The sequence below is a fragment of the Gastrolobium bilobum genome, unplaced genomic scaffold (assembly GCF_033153095.1).
Source record: "Gastrolobium bilobum isolate Gb01-03AN ecotype WA unplaced genomic scaffold, APGP_CSIRO_Gbil_v1 utg16620, whole genome shotgun sequence".
NCBI classification, from domain to species: Eukaryota; Viridiplantae; Streptophyta; class Magnoliopsida; order Fabales; family Fabaceae; genus Gastrolobium; species Gastrolobium bilobum.
Genome location: NW_026896703.1, coordinates 198391 through 216918, shown reverse-complemented (window position 1 = coordinate 216918; position 18528 = coordinate 198391). Strand labels below are relative to the sequence as shown.

The 18528-nt window shown below is 34.4% G+C and overlaps 1 protein-coding gene and 2 non-coding genes across 3 annotated transcripts; all 3 read right to left on the bottom strand.

Annotated features, from left to right (window-relative positions):
- Positions 1-4111: 4111 nt before the first annotated feature.
- On the bottom strand, positions 4112-7225 carry LOC133301522 (ACT domain-containing protein ACR10-like). Its single transcript, XM_061501157.1, has 6 exons — positions 6784-7225; positions 6264-6482; positions 5933-6038; positions 5429-5765; positions 4743-5027; positions 4112-4445 (listed from the first exon to the last, which is right to left on the bottom strand). The coding sequence occupies exons 1-6, from the start codon at positions 6935-6937 to the stop codon at positions 4308-4310; spliced, it is 1239 nt and encodes a 412-aa protein (XP_061357141.1). The 5' UTR covers positions 6938-7225; the 3' UTR covers positions 4112-4307.
- Positions 7226-13670: 6445 nt separating this feature from the next.
- On the bottom strand, positions 13671-13777 carry LOC133301537 (small nucleolar RNA R71). Its single transcript, XR_009750213.1, has one exon. It is a non-coding gene; the product is annotated as a small nucleolar RNA R71 (small nucleolar RNA).
- A 4333-nt stretch (positions 13778-18110) lies between these two features.
- LOC133301536 (small nucleolar RNA R71) lies at positions 18111-18217 on the bottom strand. Its single transcript, XR_009750212.1, has one exon. It is a non-coding gene; the product is annotated as a small nucleolar RNA R71 (small nucleolar RNA).
- Between the last annotated feature and the right edge of the window lie 311 nt (positions 18218-18528).

The following is an 18528-nucleotide window of genomic DNA, read 5'->3' as shown; positions in this document are numbered from 1 at the left end:
TTTCAAAGAGAGAATCCACAAAGATCCATATGATGGTCCAAAAGCAAAGAAAACAAAAGAACACGTGTAACCCTACTTTCTTTTTTTTAGCATAATTTATCTAGCATGATTCAGAAGTTCTTGTCTTGCTAAACAAACAGAAATATAAAGGGATAAAGACAAATCCTAATTTGACAAACCAAATTTAAAAAAAAAAATGGCTAATTGGTAATTTCCTTTCTCGATATAAATGAACCATTAGTCTAAGCAAAATGTGAACGCAGTGCACAAAAATATCTTAGACAACAGTGTGATATTTGTACTGTTGTAACAGTCCTGGAATAAATTTTCAGTACTCCTATACTATAACCACTCAGAACTACACTCATTAAAATTAAAACACATCTTAACTACATCTATTCCATTCACTTTTTCTAATTTTAATGCCAAATGAGATTTCTTATTTTTAATTTTAGCAAAGGAATATATGGGTTTATTGTTTCTCGTGTGAACGCAACACATACACTTTTATGCATATATAAGAAATAAATTTATCTCATATATCAGAAATATATACTACAAATCTACAATAGTATATACTGAAAATTTATTCCCTCACGATGCTGACAAATGGGCATGAGAACAAAGACTTGGAAAGAAAAAAAAAAATAATCTTAAAATACCAGTTTCTGATGGAAATAGGAAGAACCTTTGACTGCAGAGCAGCAAAGAGGGTATTTCTTCATTTTAACATTTTAAGAATAAAAATCCAAATTTATGATATAATTTTCTACCCTTAAAAGATCCAAAAGATCAGACAAACAGTAGAACTTGTTTTGGCGTTTTTTAATTTGCAATCTCAAGGGAATCCCCATAATTTCATTATCTCCCATAGCAATCAATGATCAAGCAATGTTAGTGGCTACCTAGAATATGTCCAAAGAGTCTGTAAAGAAACACCTCAATACTAGTATTCAATACTTATCTTTGGAAGTCTTTAGTTTCATTAACAAGAAGATCGATGTGATAGAATTTATGACATGAAAGTAGAATATCCCGTTGTGCAAGCTTTTCTTGCAAATAACAAAAAGGGTATCCTAGGAAATATCAGTGTTGTTAATCCCGACTCTGTCATCGATCCGGTCGGAATACTGGGTTACTGGTCATACTGGTGGGTTATTAGCCGGACCGGTTGACCTAAATATATATAGATATATAAAAATATATATAAATATGAACATCTAAATTCAATTATATTTTCTATATTTAAAATGAATTAAACAAGGTTCACTCTAAAAAACATGAAGCATAAATAAATATAAATGCATGTTATTACCGGAAAAAAAATTAATTTAATGTTTTTTAATAAAATAATTATGCATTTATTACAGTTTTGAGAATAATTACGGATCTATTGCACAATGTGACGCCCCTTTTGGGCGTCACATGTGACGCCTCATTGAGGCGTCTCACCCTAAGGGGAGACGCCTAAATGGGGCGTCACATATCAGGTGTTGACACGTGTCATATTTTTTTTCCAAAAAAAAAAAATTAATTTAATCATAAAACTTCTGAAGGCCATAACTTTTGACTCGGGTATCCAAATCAGGTAATTCTTTTTTTGATTCCACATAACTTTTCGAGATCTACACAATGACATCTCATTTGATATATTTTATTTCTCACAAACATAATTTAAATTTAAATCAGGTAATCTTTTTCCCTTAGATATTTAGAATATTTATTTAATTATTTCCTTTATTAATACAGATTTTTCAAATTGATTTTTGAGTTTAAATCACAAATCAAATCTTTATTTTATTTTTCTTATTAATAATAATTGTTACTTTTAATTTAAATCACAAACCAATTTTTTTATAATAAAAATAAAAAATTTATTTTTTTAATTTAAATCACACATCAAATTTTGATTTATTTTTTATATTAAATCACAAACGCAGAACTCAGAGGCCTCTGTGTTTAAAAATGTGACACGTGTCAACACATGACACGTCACCAATCACGTCTAAATTGGGTTTCAATCAAGAGGCAATTACGCCTAATTTAGGTAATTTCATTTTTGAAAAACATTCAAAAGTCATCATTAATTTCGGACCACGAATAATAACCCAGAAGCTTATAGCATCAATCATTAATTTCAAAAATAATATCCTTCTTCCTTAGAGGTTGAGAATATTTATTTAATTATTTCCTTTATTTCTACAGATTTTTCAAATTGATTTTTTAGTTTAAATCACAAATCAAATTTTTATTTTGTTTTCCTTATTAATAATAATTTTTTTTATTTTTAATTTAAATCACAAACCAAATTTTTGTTATAATAAAAAAAATTATTAAAAAAATTTAAATCACAAATCAAAATTTTATTTATTTTTTTATATTAAATCACAAACCCTGAACTCAGAGGCTTCTGCGTTTAACCGCTCTTATAATATCATTCTTGCAAATTAAAATTGTGTTTGTGATAAATAAAATATGTCAAATGAGATGTCATTGCGTAGATCTCGAAAAGATATGTGGAATCAAAAAAAGAATTACCTGATTTGGATACCCGAGTCAAAAGTTATGGCCTTCAGAAGTTTTATGATTAAATTAATTTTTTTTTTGGAAAAAAAAAATGACACGTGTCAACACCCGATGAGTGACGCCCCATTGAGGTGTCTCCCCTTAGGGTGAGACGCCTCAATGGGGCGTCACATTATGCAATAGATCCGTAATTATTCCCAAATCTGTAACAAATGCGTAATTATTTTATTAAAAAACTTTAAATTAATTTGTTTGCCTGTTATTACCATGTCAATTTAAATTGCTCATAAATATACCTCTTAATGACATTGAACTCATATTTTTCAAATTCAACTACTTTAAAATGACATATGTCATATTCTCTAATTTATTATTTCACAAATTTCTTCAGTATTGGAAACTAAGAGGTCATTATATAAAGAATACTAGTAAATAAAATTACAAAAAAAATTAAAATGAGTTACATTTTTTTAATAAAATGAAACAGTTTTATTTTTTTTTAAATGCATGACCCGACCGGTCATCAGGTCATCAGATTTGGCCAATTTTGTCCGAATTTTGATCGGATCAACGTATAACCGGTTCAATACTTGACCTGAATCGATTTAATAATCAATTCAACGAATTCCGAATTACCTAGTCGGAACGAGCTGGGTTTTACAAGAGTGGAAAATATCCACCGGCAAACAATTATTAAGATCCGGCGAACATGCAATACAAACTAGTGAATTATCAACATATTTAAAGCTTCTAGATGTGACATGATATGTCCGTACAGGGGACAACTTACGAAGTCTAAGTTCAACCACCTTAAAATAAAATATCGCAATCGAAGCAACTTGCTCTCTATAGTAGTATATTAGGAAAACAAGGACCATAAGGAGCAATCAGATACTGAAGCACACTAACTTGGCCATGATCTGAGAGTGGATGATGAACACAATAGAGTTAAAAAAGAAGCACATTGGAAGCTTGAATTTACTTCTTGATCTTAATCCGTTATATATTAAGTTTATGGACTTTTCTACCTATATAATTATCATTTTATCCTTTCATTTCTTGTGTAAAACTACTTACACTCGTTTGAATTGCTTCGATGCTCTTTATTTTCAAACAAAAGGGCATTAAGAAAAATTAAAAAAGGAAATATAGGGAACCAAAACTGTTGAAGGGTGTTAGGGCGAACAATTTCACGCATAATCTCAAAATAGAGAAGCGAGAAGGACAAAAAAAAAAAAAAAAACAAAAACATAAATTTATTCTGATTCACCCGATGTAAATTACATCTTATAATTTTTTATTATTTTTATTATATTCTACTCACCGCATTAAAAACCACTTTATTTACGAAGAGAATATAAATAAACTTAAATATCATAAGCAACAGAAGTGGTTCATGAATCCAAACTCTAAACGGGACCCGTTGGATCTCTATAGTCTCGCCAACAAGACAATGTGAAATATGAAAAGGTTGAGAGGTTTATTTTTGCTACCAGAACAGAAAAGAACTGAAAATATTTATCACTTTGCAATATTTCATTTCATTTTTCATTTATAAAATTTTCATCTACTTGTTACTGCCTTCTCATCAATATGCTTTTTTTTTTTTGGTTTCCATTTACATACAATTAATTAGGATTACAAAAGCTCTAAGAAAATATAATGTGGCAAAGATTATCATTTGCACACTACATATTTCACAATTACATCTAATATCAGACCAAGTTATCTGTACATAGAGGTTCACCCAAAATTTACAATGTAATGACAGAAACCACAGATTACTCCCAACCCATCAGCATTTTCCAAACTCCATCCTCAATCTTGTTCCTTGGAACAGACAACCCCTCCCCTTCATCAAGCAAGATTCTATAAACCTCGCACTCGTGGTCTGCAATAGTGTGTCTCCCAATTTCAGCCTGTTGAAACAATTAACCAGAACATTAACACACTGTCTGTTGAAGAACAAGATAGAAAACAAATTATGAATAACATGTAAAAACTCAAATATATCAAGTTGCCAGAACAAAAAGCACAAGGTTTGTAAAATCTAGTAAAACTGCCTTCTGGTAACCCCTTGTTTTGTTCTTTCTATCCTATTGTTTTTTTGTTAGCAACTGAGCATAGTTCAAGAAAGTGGGAAGTTGGAACATTGTGGAAATTCAAATTGAGCCAGTCACCTAATAGTAGGAAGCATAAAGAAGATGAGTAATTACCGAAAAAATGCAAGTGCCAAGCATTTTGAGAGCAAGAGTAATATCATAAAAAACAAGAGGCCTTCCCTTGCCAGACAACTCCACAGGGTTTGCAACCAGAAGCTCAGTATCAGGGCCCCTACTCACAATAGCTACTCTGAGTGGACGAAGTAGTTCCATTCTAAGGCGTGATGACAAAGAATTCTGCTTGTTGGGATCAACTATCTTTTTGCCATCTGCTTGCATGATGAACAAGTCAATCTCACATTTTCCTCTAGGTTTTGTAGAGAAACGTCCATAAGAAATCTGGTTAAAATGACAAATTAGGTTGTACCTTTAGGATACTAAAGATGACTAAGTAAAAAGTAAATATATGCCGGTGTTCAATCAGCTTAGAATAACAAAGACAATTAGCCTGGGTGAGGACGAGCCTCGGAGCAACGATAAAGTTGCTCCTTGTAACCAGAAGATCACGGGTTCGAATCCGGGAAAAATACATAAGTAAAGTTGTGTACAATCAACCCTCATCTCTACTCTCACAAGTCGGGGAGTCTTATACACTAGGGTTTGCCCCTTTAGTATTCACATACAAAAAACTTCACATTTAAGATGAAATAAAGTTTTTGTTCATGACACTATCCAATTCATAGCAGCATAAAATGAACATTGAGAAATATTTTAGTATCCAGATTTCAAACTACTATTACCTGAATGTTGTAGTCCTTCAGAGTCCTCATGATGTCATAAAGAAGACCTTTGTGGTCTTGGCACATAATTTGGACAAGCGTGTGAGCAGGACTAAGCAAGTTGTCCATAGTGACAGAAACATAATCTGATCTGAGAGTTCCACTTCGAACCAAATCAGGCAATTCCAAATCGAAGACATCTTCTGTGATTGCAGTTGGAAGGAATGAAGATGCTTGGGAACAATTGGTAATTTCCGTGCCAACTAATTCAATGTCAATAGTAATGAAGGTATCCTCCAAAATATCTGTTAACTGTTCAATCGTATCATCCTTTCTCTTCTTTGTATGTAGAAGTTCCCTAATTTAGATGAAAGATTAAGGAGTAAATAACATTCAAGTTGCATATTTTCATGAAACAAAAAATTAATATGCATTCCAACTCATTCACAGTCTTAGTAAATAGATAAAGAAGTTACAATAGAAATGAACAAGCAATTAGAAGGTAGCAGATAGAAAATGTAAAACCTTGTATCTGTGATGAAAAACAGATCCATCACTTTGCCATCAGGTGTGGTAGATACCTTCACTTTCTTTATAGTAAGCTCTAGCTCACAAAGAACCTTTGTAACATCTGCCATCATTATAAAGACATTCAGTTATTTTATTGTCTTGATTCTTGACCTTATTTTGAAGCATTAAATATATCAGACTCTATCCATTTCTAAACGAATTGAAATCAAGAAGGATGTTTTGAACCAACCAATAGTGTCCAAATTCTATCAACAAAGAGAAAGATAACACACATGTAGAAAGATAATTCAAGACTTGGATACCCAAGTACAGCTTCCAAAATTACCATGTAATAGCCCTTTCCGATCGTGACAGCAAAACTTCAAAAGGAAGACATCAGAAGGCTTCGGTGGCTGCAAATCAGAACAGTAATAAGAGATTCCAGAAGCTGAGGAACAAGAAGGGCATGCCGCAACTAGCCTCTTCTTCAACAAACTCCACCTTGTCTTCTGTTTCCCAACCACCCAGAAAACTATATAGCACCATTTCCCATCGGTTGATACGTCTTCATTGCATGAAATAAAAAATAAAAAATAAAAATGAATTAGTCTGAGTTTCAAATTTATGAAATTTACTTCAAAGGGTAAAACACAGAAACTAAAACAAACCCATCTGTCAAATTCAGTTAACTCACATACCCATCTCTCAAATTCAAAGAAAAAAAAAATGAATACATAAGATAAAGATTTGATTTTTAAGTGGATTCCATTCTCAACACTTTTAAGCGAGTTTATTTAGCATGTGCAAACTTGCTAAGCAATTAATATATGAATTATGATTCATGGCTATTTTGGGTTACCACTTACCTCCTCTAACAATGTTCAGACCAAAGAAGAGTATGATACGACACAAATCACAGCCCAAACCAGTTTTGTCAGGGCAATTCACAGTAATCACAGTTGGGTCGCCTTCTGTCTCTGGCTGCCTTATAATCACTACATCGTCGTACAGTATACCCATAATCTTCTTGTTATTGTTGTCCTTCTTCTTCTTCTTGTTTTTTATATGCTTCTAATTCAAGGCTACCCAATATTTGAGCAGGATTAGCTATGGTCGTTGGTTGTGTGATACGTTTTCACAGTGCAGAGAGAGAGAGAGAGAGAGAGAAGCAGGGAAGGGAACATCAAAGAGGTTTCGGTTTCTCTTACTATGGCTTCTGCTTCACTGCTTGGTGTTGTTGAATCCTTGTCGAGAAGTTGAAGCCAACGATATAGCCAAAAAACGAGAGCGAGAGGATTCTGAGTGGTGGTGACATTGGGAGTAGTAATTGTGAGTTAACTGATTTATGGGAAGAGGCAAAGTTTTAAGATAACAAGACACGGCTATTTGACCATTATGCCTTTTTTTTCATAAGTATTATTTGTGTGTCCTCCCTAAAATTATACATTAATAATTATTTTGTTTGATCAATATATTTGAGTGTATCAAGTCTCGTGAACATATACCGAGTATATGTACTCAAGTATAGTATTTGTTGTTCCTAAGCATGTACTTGAATATATGGGACATGTACTCGAGTACATGTTCAAAAGAATTTCTACAAAATTTTTCCAATGCGTTGTTATTGAAAAATTATGTAAAATAAAAAAAAATACACCTTATTCGAATATCCGAGTCAAAAGTTATTGGCTTATGAAGTTTTACTATAAAATTTTCAAAATTTTATAATGCCAAGTTTTGTGATACCCACAAAGCTCCTCTTCATGTTACTCATATTATTGACATTATAAGATTTTGGACATTTTCTCATAATATTGACGTGAAAATCTTATAATAAAACTTCATAATGTCAGAATTTTTGACTCAGGTTTCCGAATCAAATATTTTTTTTATTTCACATAATTTTTCAAGAGCTACGCATTGAAAAAAATTTGTAAATTTTTTTTTGAACATATACTCGAGTACATGCGCATATACTATATACTCGAGTACATGCCTAAGAACAGCAAATACTCGAGTATATGGGTTATATACTCGAGTACAATGACGGACCTATTTGGGTGCCATTGTCTGCACTTGCAGACATAAAAAAATTGGGAAATTTTTTTTCACATAGAATGTGTGATTCAGGCTAAGTAAAAAAATAAAAATTGAAAAATTGAAAGGAAAAAGATAAAGAGTGGAGGAGAATCACAAAGAATTTTTCACGATCTTTTGTGAAACAAAAGTGGTCAACTTTGGATCAAAGAGATATGTGGGTTTTGATCTATTAACCCCTACAATTGTACTATATTTTACAAATGTCTTTTTGTAGTGTTATTTATTTTTTAATTATCATTATCGATTATTTTCTTAAAACTTTAGTTGATTCACCAAAGCTTTTACTTTTGAAGTGGAAGCAAAATTGGATCATGATCTTTTAAAATAAAAAATAAAAAAATCGGGGGCAGCGCCCCCGAACCCCCGCCCTAAGTGTGCAGACATAAAAATATTTTTCTGGGTCCGTCACTGCTCAAGTATATATTCATGAGACTTGATATACTCGAGTATGTTGGTCGGTCAAGGGTTAAATAGGAACAGATTAATGTATAATTTTAGGGCAGGGACAAAGTGATACTTTTAAATAAAAAAAAAGAGCAAAATAATCAAATAGCCAATAGGGATACACCAAAACAATGCTTAAGTTCAGAGGTCTTTCGCATGAAATAAAAATTTGATATCAACGGTTCGACAATTTTGTTACTTCAAGCAATATATCGAAAAAAAAATTAAAATATTGTAATTTAAATAAATAATTATGAAATTATATCAATTTGAGATCTATCTATGAATGTGTAGCAATCACTCATACTTAGAATTAGGCGCAATTGGTCGCGCCTAAAATTTGCCACAATAACAAATTTGGGTGCGACTCACATGAGAATAACACATGACATAAAATTTTCAATATGATTAATCGCACCCAAATCCAAACGCAATAGGGGTGCAGTCGAGCCAAAATTTGGGTATGACTCACTTGAAGATGATACGTAGCACAACTTTAGAAAGCTATAATTTTTGGCTCAGATGTTCGAATCAGTTATTTATTTATTTTTTGGATTTCATGTAACTTTTCAAGATTTACGTGCTGAAAAATTCACGCAACTTATTAAAGAAATTACACACATTGTCTCCCTGATCCACAAATCCTACATATAATGCAGAGATTCTAACAATGTACAAATTTTTGGGATACAGATACCAACTTTCTGACTAGTTGAATAAGTTTTACATAATGAGTCACAATTATTTGTTATTGTTGGATAGTGAAAGAATAAGAGCAGAATTAAATAACATCATTCATAGAGATAAAATGTGTCAAAAGAGGCATAAGAAAGCATTTTTTTAGAGAAAAAAATTATGTCAACGCGTAGATCTCGAAAAGTTATGTGAAATGAAAAAAAATATGATTTGGGTACTTGAGTCAAAAATTATGGCATTTCAAAAGTTTATAGTAAAATTCTATAATTTTGTGCCACGTGTTATCACAATGTGAGTCGCGCCCAAATTTGAGCGCATCTCATTCTTGCCTGGATTTACACATTCATAAATAGGTTTCAAATTACTACAATTTCGTAATTATTTATTTCAAGTATAATATTTATTTTTTTTCGCAATATATCAAAAGACAATAAAGTTTTTTTTGAGACATATATGTAAATGATCATATCTTATATCATTGATTGAAAAAACATATTAGAAATGAAAAATGGAAATTAGACTCTCTTCTTCTTCTTTTTTGGGGATTTCTCTCCTGATAATTTTATAGGTTTTCCATGGACTAATCCGGAGTTCGGGGCGAGTCCAGATTAAGGCTTTATATCTTTCTAAAGATGATACTGGGAAGCATTGAACACATGCTTTTATCCCTATTTGTTTAGCTCTCATGCGCCAACTGATCTATCATCATTTGATAAATTAGACATTTTTTTATCAGTACATTACTTTTTGAGTTTTTGGTTCAGAAATGTATTTAAACATGAGGCATGATTTTGTTACTCTGAGTAAGATTAACAAGTCTTACTATCTATATCAACCATTTATTTCTGTTCATTTAACAAAAATAATTTAAATTATAATTAATTAATGGATGTAATTTAATAATTATAATCATTTGACAAATAAAAATCAACGATTGAGATTGGAAATAAGATTTCTTAATTTTATATTAGAATCAAAAGATTTCTTTCTTCAAGTACAATAGAATAATTACATCAATGTGTATCGAAACTTAGAGCATAGGAGCATCAATAAAATATACAATGGAGACGAAAAGGAAATTTTTGTAATATACAATTGGAACTCTATCTATTGTTCTCTATTAAAAATTTATTTATTTATAATTGATATATATTTTTTTATGCCTATTTTATTTATTTCTATGTATCGTTAAATTATAATTTCAACTTATCTTCATTTTTTTTTCTCCTATTGATGTTGGTTAATATTATGATCTAATGGTATCAATAGAAATAAGTAAAATAAATATGGAAAAAAAATGTAGCTATCATAATATCTCATTCCTTCCTAATAATAGTGGATCCAAAATTTTGTTTTTAAAAGAAGAATTGAAGCAAATATGCTTCCTCCAAGATTCTAAACTCATTTAAGAAGTAGGAAGGAACCATCTCGTATCTCACATCTCGTCTCGTATCCAAGAGCATTTATGTCCAGTATCTACTATCGTATACCTACCCATTACTCGGATCAAATCAAATCGAGTCAAAGGAACACAAAACTGCAAAGAGAAAAATAATAATAATAAATAAACGGAAGATCACAGCGAGCATCATGTGTCTTTTTCAATAAAGATGGTCCCCTTAAAATGGGCATCACAAAATCTTAACTGGGGGTTCAAGAAAGGTTCATTTCTATGGGTACCTACCAATAAGGAAAATTGGTAAAGCATTACTTTTATATTCACTAAGGATCCTATTTTCCTATACATGTGCGTTGCCTCACCTAAACTTACAGCTTTTTCTGGCTTCTTTTTTTGTCTTTTTTTATTTTTATTTTCTTACGTAAGAACATGGAAGAAAAACAAAATCATCAATATTTATTTGTTTTGAAATTTTCTCACTCACACGCTTTTGCATGCTCGGTTACTTATTGTTTTTCTCTTTCGTTTTCTTGCTTTCATTTGTATCGTTCACTTGTCTCTTCCATATCCAACGGTTGAGAAATCAGAGCTCAATCATACCTAGGGTTGAGCCTAATGTTATGTGAATTCAAAGTCCTAAGGAAAAATTTCTCGCCAATTTTTTTCTCCTTAAAGATAATTGATGGGACGTAAATTCGTTCTTATCTAAGCTCATTTTGATAGCAAAATACCATACGTTCCCTCATCTGATGAGCAACTTCACCATGAAAATCACTTGTTTTACACATTTGTGACAAAAACATAGTGGGGGAACGGATGGTAACGTATTTCTTTAAAATATATTAAAAGGGAAACAGACTGAGACGCATTTAATGCACCTGCTCCATTCATTTAATGCTTCTGTACACTTTGCAGGTAACGTAGAGTTAAAGACTTCTATAAAGCAAGGTGGTGCACCAACTGAGCAGCTGGAAACGTGAAGAGCAGAGAATCAAGAGTTCTCATTGGCTGAAAACAGAAGCAAAACATGGGAAGGTCTGCAAACAACGGCTAATCATCACCAAATCTTGTTCCATTCAGCAATTCACGCAAGCTTCACACTCTGCTGCCACAGTCCCGTCCCCTCATTCAAGCAACTAGCTCCAAAGGAATTACAATCTTGCCACTCCTCTTCCAGCTATAAATAGGACCACCCTCACACAAAAACATCATCGAATCTTGGAGGGTTTGCAGTCCGAAAGGAAGAGATCACTTAGTAGTAGTTAGTAACTTAGTTTAATTTTAAGTTTTAACTGTTTAATTTTAAGTTTTAACTGTAGTTAAGTAACAACCCCTCTTCTCTTCTCTGTAAACAACCATCAAGACTCCTCACAAGCAAATACCCATCTTTCTCCATTTTCTGTTTCTTTTTGTAAACAGTCTTTTAAATTAATATAAGTGTTTTTCTCTTTGTTCCAATCGTTATCTCTTGATTGAATCTCGGGTCTATGTGATCTCAGTTGAGAATAATTATGTTTAAACTATCAGCCATGAGCTGAACTATCTGTGGAACGGGTAAACTGTGAAACTCTTAAAGAACTATTTTCAAAACTCTTGACCGAAGCTTTTTGTATTTCTTTGGCTAAGTAAGCTATATTCATTGTGCGCCAATGGAAATTGGGTACATACTGAGAAAGGATCTTCCATAAGGAAGGGATTTCAGACAGCTTAGCCATTGGGGGAAGATAGATGTCATGGCAAAAACGCTACTGGTCACCTTAGGAATAAGGGGCCAACTCGTTCATTTTAAGGTTCTGAACTAAGTACCTGTTGGAGTCAAGGGAGCCATAGGAATATGGAAACTTGTGAGCCATCTAGACCATGAGCTGAGGAATCAGAGTTGACAGGCAAAGAAACTGGGACAAAGCCAAAAAGTGCTAAGTCTTGAGCAGAGAAAACAACCCTTTTCAGAGTGAAGCAGTAAATATGTTCCTTCTGTTAAACTGTTTTAACCACCACCCTGTTGTCTCTTGATTATAGTTATTTCTGTTTTAGTAGTTTTTATTTTATTTAGTACTTATAAAAACTCCAATGATTATTATCTCACATTCTTCCAAACAGGAATAATCACATACATAACGCAACGAGCAACTGTTTGCCATCAGATTGAACCTACTGTTCCTGAGGAACGTTATCAAGACAGTAGGGAACGTTTGACCAGACAGTTCATTTACTAACTTTTCTTCTCATTTTCACTCTTTATAAACAGTGATAAAACAATAATTAGCACTTTGTCCTCGTAGGAACGATAATTTGGGCATTAATACTCCCTTTATTACTTGATGCGTGCACTTGCGCACTTGGGTTGGAACTAAGGGACGAATCTGTGTTCTGCAAGAACAGAGGAACGACCCCTATAAGAACTTATATTTTTTCACCATCAGCAAACCACCCAATAAGTTTTTGGCACCGTTGCCGGGGATAGAAACACTAACTGTTGTTCTTATCATTGTTTTCTAACACATATACTGTATAACTGACTTTACTTTTATATTTTTTTTCTCTTTATCACTTAATCTGTTGTGCATATATATACCATGTGCTATTAGTTTATGAGTGAAGAGTTTGAAACAGACTCTGACCACTCCATTGAAGCACTTGAGTTTCTCTTTGATCCTGAGCCAGAACGTACACTCCATAGGAGAAGGAGGAACCTCAGGGAAGAATTTCCTGAAAACATGGCTGATCACAATAATAACAATGAAGAGGTTCCCCCTGAACAGAACTTTGGCTGCTCCTTTCAGGAACAGACCAGATAGGGGAGTAATCCTTCTCCCTGTAGCACCAAATTTTGAACTAAAACCTATCATGTTCCACATGATTAGGGAAGCAAGGGTCTTCAATGGACTCCCTGCAGAAGATCCTTACACACACCTCACAACATTCCAAGATATTTGTGATAATTTTAAAGCTGAGGGTGTAACAGAGGAGAGAATGAGAATGAGGTTGTTCCCTCACTCCTTGGGCTTAAAAGCTAAAACATGGATGAAAACTCTCACCCCTGGATCAATCCACACATGGGAAGAACTCTCTAACAAGTTCATAAAGAGGTTTCTCCCAATGTCTCGACAAGCTGATGTTAGAGCTGAAATCTCTAACTTCAGAATGTTTCATGGAGAAAATCTCTACGAAGCATGAGAGAGATACAAGGACATCATAAGAAAATGTCCAAACCATTGGGTAGAGAGTTGGGAAGTGTTACAATCTTTCTATAAAGGACTTGACCATACTTCTCAATCTCACCTAGATTTTTCTGCATGAGGATATTTCTTTACAGGAACACTTGAAACAAGGTACAAAATCATAGAAGGGACTGCTGAAAGATGTCTCCAATGGCCAATAGACAGAGTGAGCCTAGTAAAGAAGCCAGTCATGCTAGAACTGGATAAACAAACAGCCATGGAAGCCCAGCTGGCATCACTCATGAATGAAGTGAAGAACTTGAGAGCTGACCAAGAAGCACCAAGGATGGAAGACTTACAACTCACAACAACTGAAACAGAACCATGCTCAGCCTGTGGTGACCTTCATGACTCAACAGACTGCCCATCCACTGCATTGGTGTGTTATGAAGAAAATTTTGGCAATAGAAACTTCACCAGAGACAATCAACAAGCAGGACGAAATACACATTCAAGCCCTGGAGGAACTATCATTAAGGACCAGAACCACAACACCCAATGGAGGCCACCCATTAACCAGAGACCATTCAACAACAATTAGCACAGTATCAACAAGGTAGCAGCAGTGGAACGTTTGAACAAAGGAGAAACAACTACATTTCGTTCCACAGAGATGACCAACGCATCAACAACCTGGAAAATTATGTCAAGGAATATGTCACCAGGAATGATGCAGTGGTCAGGAACATTGAGTCCCATCTTGGGCAGATTGCTGCCAACCTTCAAACCAGAACACCAGGATCACTACCAGGGGACACTGAGGTCCCCTCAACCATTTCTGAAACCCCTTGAGAGGCAAGTACCATGTCTAGCTAAAGACATTAAACTAAGCGTTGACTGGGAGGCAACCCAGTAGATACATTTTGCTCTCTGACAAAGAGCAAAGTTTTAGGGTGGTTATCCATAACCACATAGCTCCGAAAAAGGAGAGAACATCTGATGTTCATCTCCAAAAAGTCCAAATAAAGTACGTTCCGTTCCAGGAACGTAGTTTTGGGGTGGTCTCTGACCACATAATCCCAATAAAATTTATATATATATATATATATATATATATATATATATATATATATAATATCTTAGCTTAGTTGTTTTCAATTCTGTTTTTAATTTAGTTTCTTTCTGTTCCCTTGTAATTAATCTTTTTGAAATAGAAAAGACTTTTTTTCAAACTGTTTGGTATATGCATGCATTTCAGTTATAGTATTAAGACTTCCCAATTCTTTTGGATTAACTAACATACAGGAAACACGAAGTCACTGACTAATCATGCTTGTTCTTTCTCTGAGTACTTGAAAATAGAAACAGTGCAGGGAATTTAATCCTCAGATTTTTGAAAGAAGCTGATCTGTGTGAACTCAAAAAGAACAAAGAACATACTCAACAATGAACAAAAAAGGGACAGAAGAAAAACAAAGAAAAAAGGGAACAACCATTCAAAAGAATTCAAGAAAAACCAGAAAACCTTCCTACAAAGGGGGAAAAAGGTTCAAGAAAAGGTGTTCCCTCAAAACAGAAAAAGTCCAAGTTCAAAGGCACAAAAGTTAAACATTCCTTGATCCCACAAATCAGACCACCATTTCTTCCACATTTCCATACACTTACCCATCAAAGAATCCTTGGAACGGAAGACAGCTGTACTTCATAGGAACGCAGCAGAATGGCAAGTTCTGAAGAATCACATCCAGGAATGGACAGAGTAAACACCAAACCATGAGTGACAGTGAGACAAAAGATCAGCAACCTTCTCTTATCTGGGGACAGAATCCTCTTACTATTTACTATGGAGAGTAGTTCATTTTCTGAAAAGTTCATGGTTTCTCACTGGCTCAAGTTCCTTTTTGTTATGCTATTCTTTTAAATTGTGCAGACCAATACAATATTTCTGAGTTGTTTGAAGACAACCAACAGTTTAGTTTTGGGGTGTTTGATGGAACGTAAATTCGTTCTCATCTAAGCCCATTTTGATGGCAAAATACCATACGTTCCCTCATCAGATGAGCAACTTCAGCATGAAAATCACTTGTTTACACATTTGTGACAAAAACACAGTGGGGGAACGGATGGTAACGTATTCCTTTAAAATATATTAAAAGGGGAACGGACTGAGACGCATTTAATGCACCTGCTCCATTCATTTAATTCTTCTGTGCACTTTGTAGGTAACGTAGAGTTAAAGACTTCTATAAAGCAAGGCGGTGCACCAACTGAGCAGCTGGAAACGTGAAGAGCAGAGAATCAAGAGTTCTCATTGGCTGAAAACAGAAGCAAAACATGGGAAGGTCTGCAAACAACGGCTAATCATCACCAAATCTTGTTCCATTCAGCAATTCACGCAAGCTTCACACTCTGCTGCCACAGTCCCGTCCCCTCATTCAAGCAACTAGCTCCAAAGGAATTACAGTCTTGCCACTCCTCTTCCATCTATAAATAGGACCACCCTCACACAAAAACATCATCGAATCCTGGAGGGTTTGCAGTCTGAAAGGATGAGATCACTTAGTAGTAGTTAGTAACTTAGTTTAATTTTAAGTTGTAACTGTAGTTAAGTGACAACCCCTCTTCTCTTCTCTGTAAACAACCATCAAGACTCCTCACGAGCAAATACCCATCTTTCTCCATTTTCTGTTTCTTTTTGTAAACTGTCTTTTAAATTAATATAAGTATTTTTCTTTTCGTTCCAATCATTATCTCTTGATTGAATCTCGGGTCTACGTGATCTCAGTTGAGAATAATTATGTTTAAACTATCAGCCATGAGCTGAACTATCTGTGGAACGGGTAAATTGTGAAACTCTTAAAGAACTATTTTCAAAACTCTTGACCGAAGATTTTTGTATTTCTTTGGCTAAGTAAGCTATATTCATTGTGCGCAATGGAAATTGGGTACATACTGAGAAAGGAACTTCCATGAGGAAGGGATTTCAGACAGCTTAGCCATTGGGGGGAGGTAGATGTCATGGCAAAAACGCTACTACCTTAGGAATAAGGGGCCAACTCGTTCATTTTAAGGTTCTGAACTAAGTACCTGTTGGAGTCGAGGGAGCCATAGGAATATGGAAACTTGTGAGCCATCTAGTCCATGAGCTGAGGAATCAGAGTTGGCAGGCAAAGAAACTTGGACAAAGCCAAAAGGTGCTAAGTCTTGAGCAGAGAAAACAACCCATTTAAGAGTGAAGCAGTAAATATGTTCCTTCTGTTAAACTGTTTTAACCACCACCCTGTTGTCTCTTGATTATAGTTATTTCTGTTTTAGTAGTTTTTATTTTTTTTAGTACTTATAAAAACTCCAATGATTATTATCTCACATTCTTCTAAACAGGAATGATCACATACATAACGCAACGAGCAACTGTTTGCCATCAGATTGAACCTACTGTTCCTGAGGAACGTTATCAAGACAGTAGGGAACGTTTGACCAGACAGTTCATTTACTAACTTTTCTTCTCATTTTCACTCTTTATAAACAGTGATAAAACAATAATTAGCACTTTATCCTCGTAGGAACGATAATTTGGGCATTAATACTCCCTTTATTACTTGATGCGTGCACTTGCGCACTTGGGTTGGAACTAAGGAACGAATCTGTGTTCTGCAAGAACAGAGGAACGACCCCTATAAGAACTTATATTTTTCCACCATCAGCAAACCACCCAACAAGTTTTTGGCACCGTTGCCGGGGATAGAAACACTAACTGTTGTTCTTATCATTGTTTTCTAACACATATACTGTATAACTGACTTTACATTTATATTTTTTTGCTCTTTATCACTTAATCTGTTGTGCATATATATACCATGTGCTATTAGTTTATGAGTGAAGAGTTTGAAACAGACTCTGACCACTCCATTGAAGCACTTGAGTTTCTCTTTGATCCTGAGCCAGAACGTACACTCCATAGGAGAAGGAGGAACCTCAGGGAAGAATTTCCTGAAAACATGGCTGATCACAATAATAACAATGAAGAGGTTCCCCCTGAACAGAACTTTGGCTGCTCCTTTCAGGAACAGACCAGATAGGGGAGTAATCCTTCTCCCTGTAGCACCAAATTTTGAACTAAAACCTATCATGTTCCACATGATTAGGGAAGCAAGTCTTCAATGGACTCCCTGCAGAAGATCCTTACACACACCTCACAACATTCCAAGATATTTGTGATAATTTTAAAGCTGAGGGTGTAACAGAGGAGAGAATGAGAATGAGGTTGTTCCCTCACTCCTTGGGCTTAAAAGCTAAAACATGGATGAAAACTCTCACCCCTGGATCAATCCACACATGGGAAGAACTCTCTAACAAGTTCATAGAGAGGTTTCTCCCAATGTCTCGACAAGCTGATGTTAGAGCTGAAATCTCTAACTTCAGAATGTTTCATGGAGAAAATCTCTATGAAGCATGAGAGAGATACAAGGACATCATAAGAAAATGTCCAAACCATTGGGTAGAGAGTTGGGAAGTGTTACAATCTTTCTATAAAGGACTTGACCATACTTCTCAATCTCACCTAGATTTTTCTGCAGGAGGATATTTCTTTATAGGAACACTTGAAACAAGGTACAAAATCATAGAAGGGACTGCTGAAAGATGTCTCCAATGGCCAATAGACAGAGTGAGCCTAGTAAAGAAGCCATACATGCTAGAACTGGATAAACAAACAGCCATGGAAGCCCAGCTGGCACCACTCATGAATGAAGTGAAGAACTTGAGAGCTGACCAAGCAGCACCAAGTATGGAAGTCTTACAACTCACAACAA

What these genes read in the sequence shown, in the direction of transcription:
- LOC133301522 (XM_061501157.1), bottom strand. Translation starts at nt 6,937, where the DNA reads ATGGGTATACTGTACGACGATGTAGTGATTATAAGGCAGCCAGAGACA. An exon ending in TTTTTCATCACAGATACAAG is followed by an intron (nt 5,766 to 5,932) that starts GTTTTACATTTT and finishes CATCTAAATTAG; the next exon opens with GGAACTTCTACATACAAAGA. An exon ending in TTGGCACTTGCATTTTTTCG is followed by an intron (nt 4,446 to 4,742) that starts GTAATTACTCAT and finishes TTGTTTCAACAG; the next exon opens with GCTGAAATTGGGAGACACAC.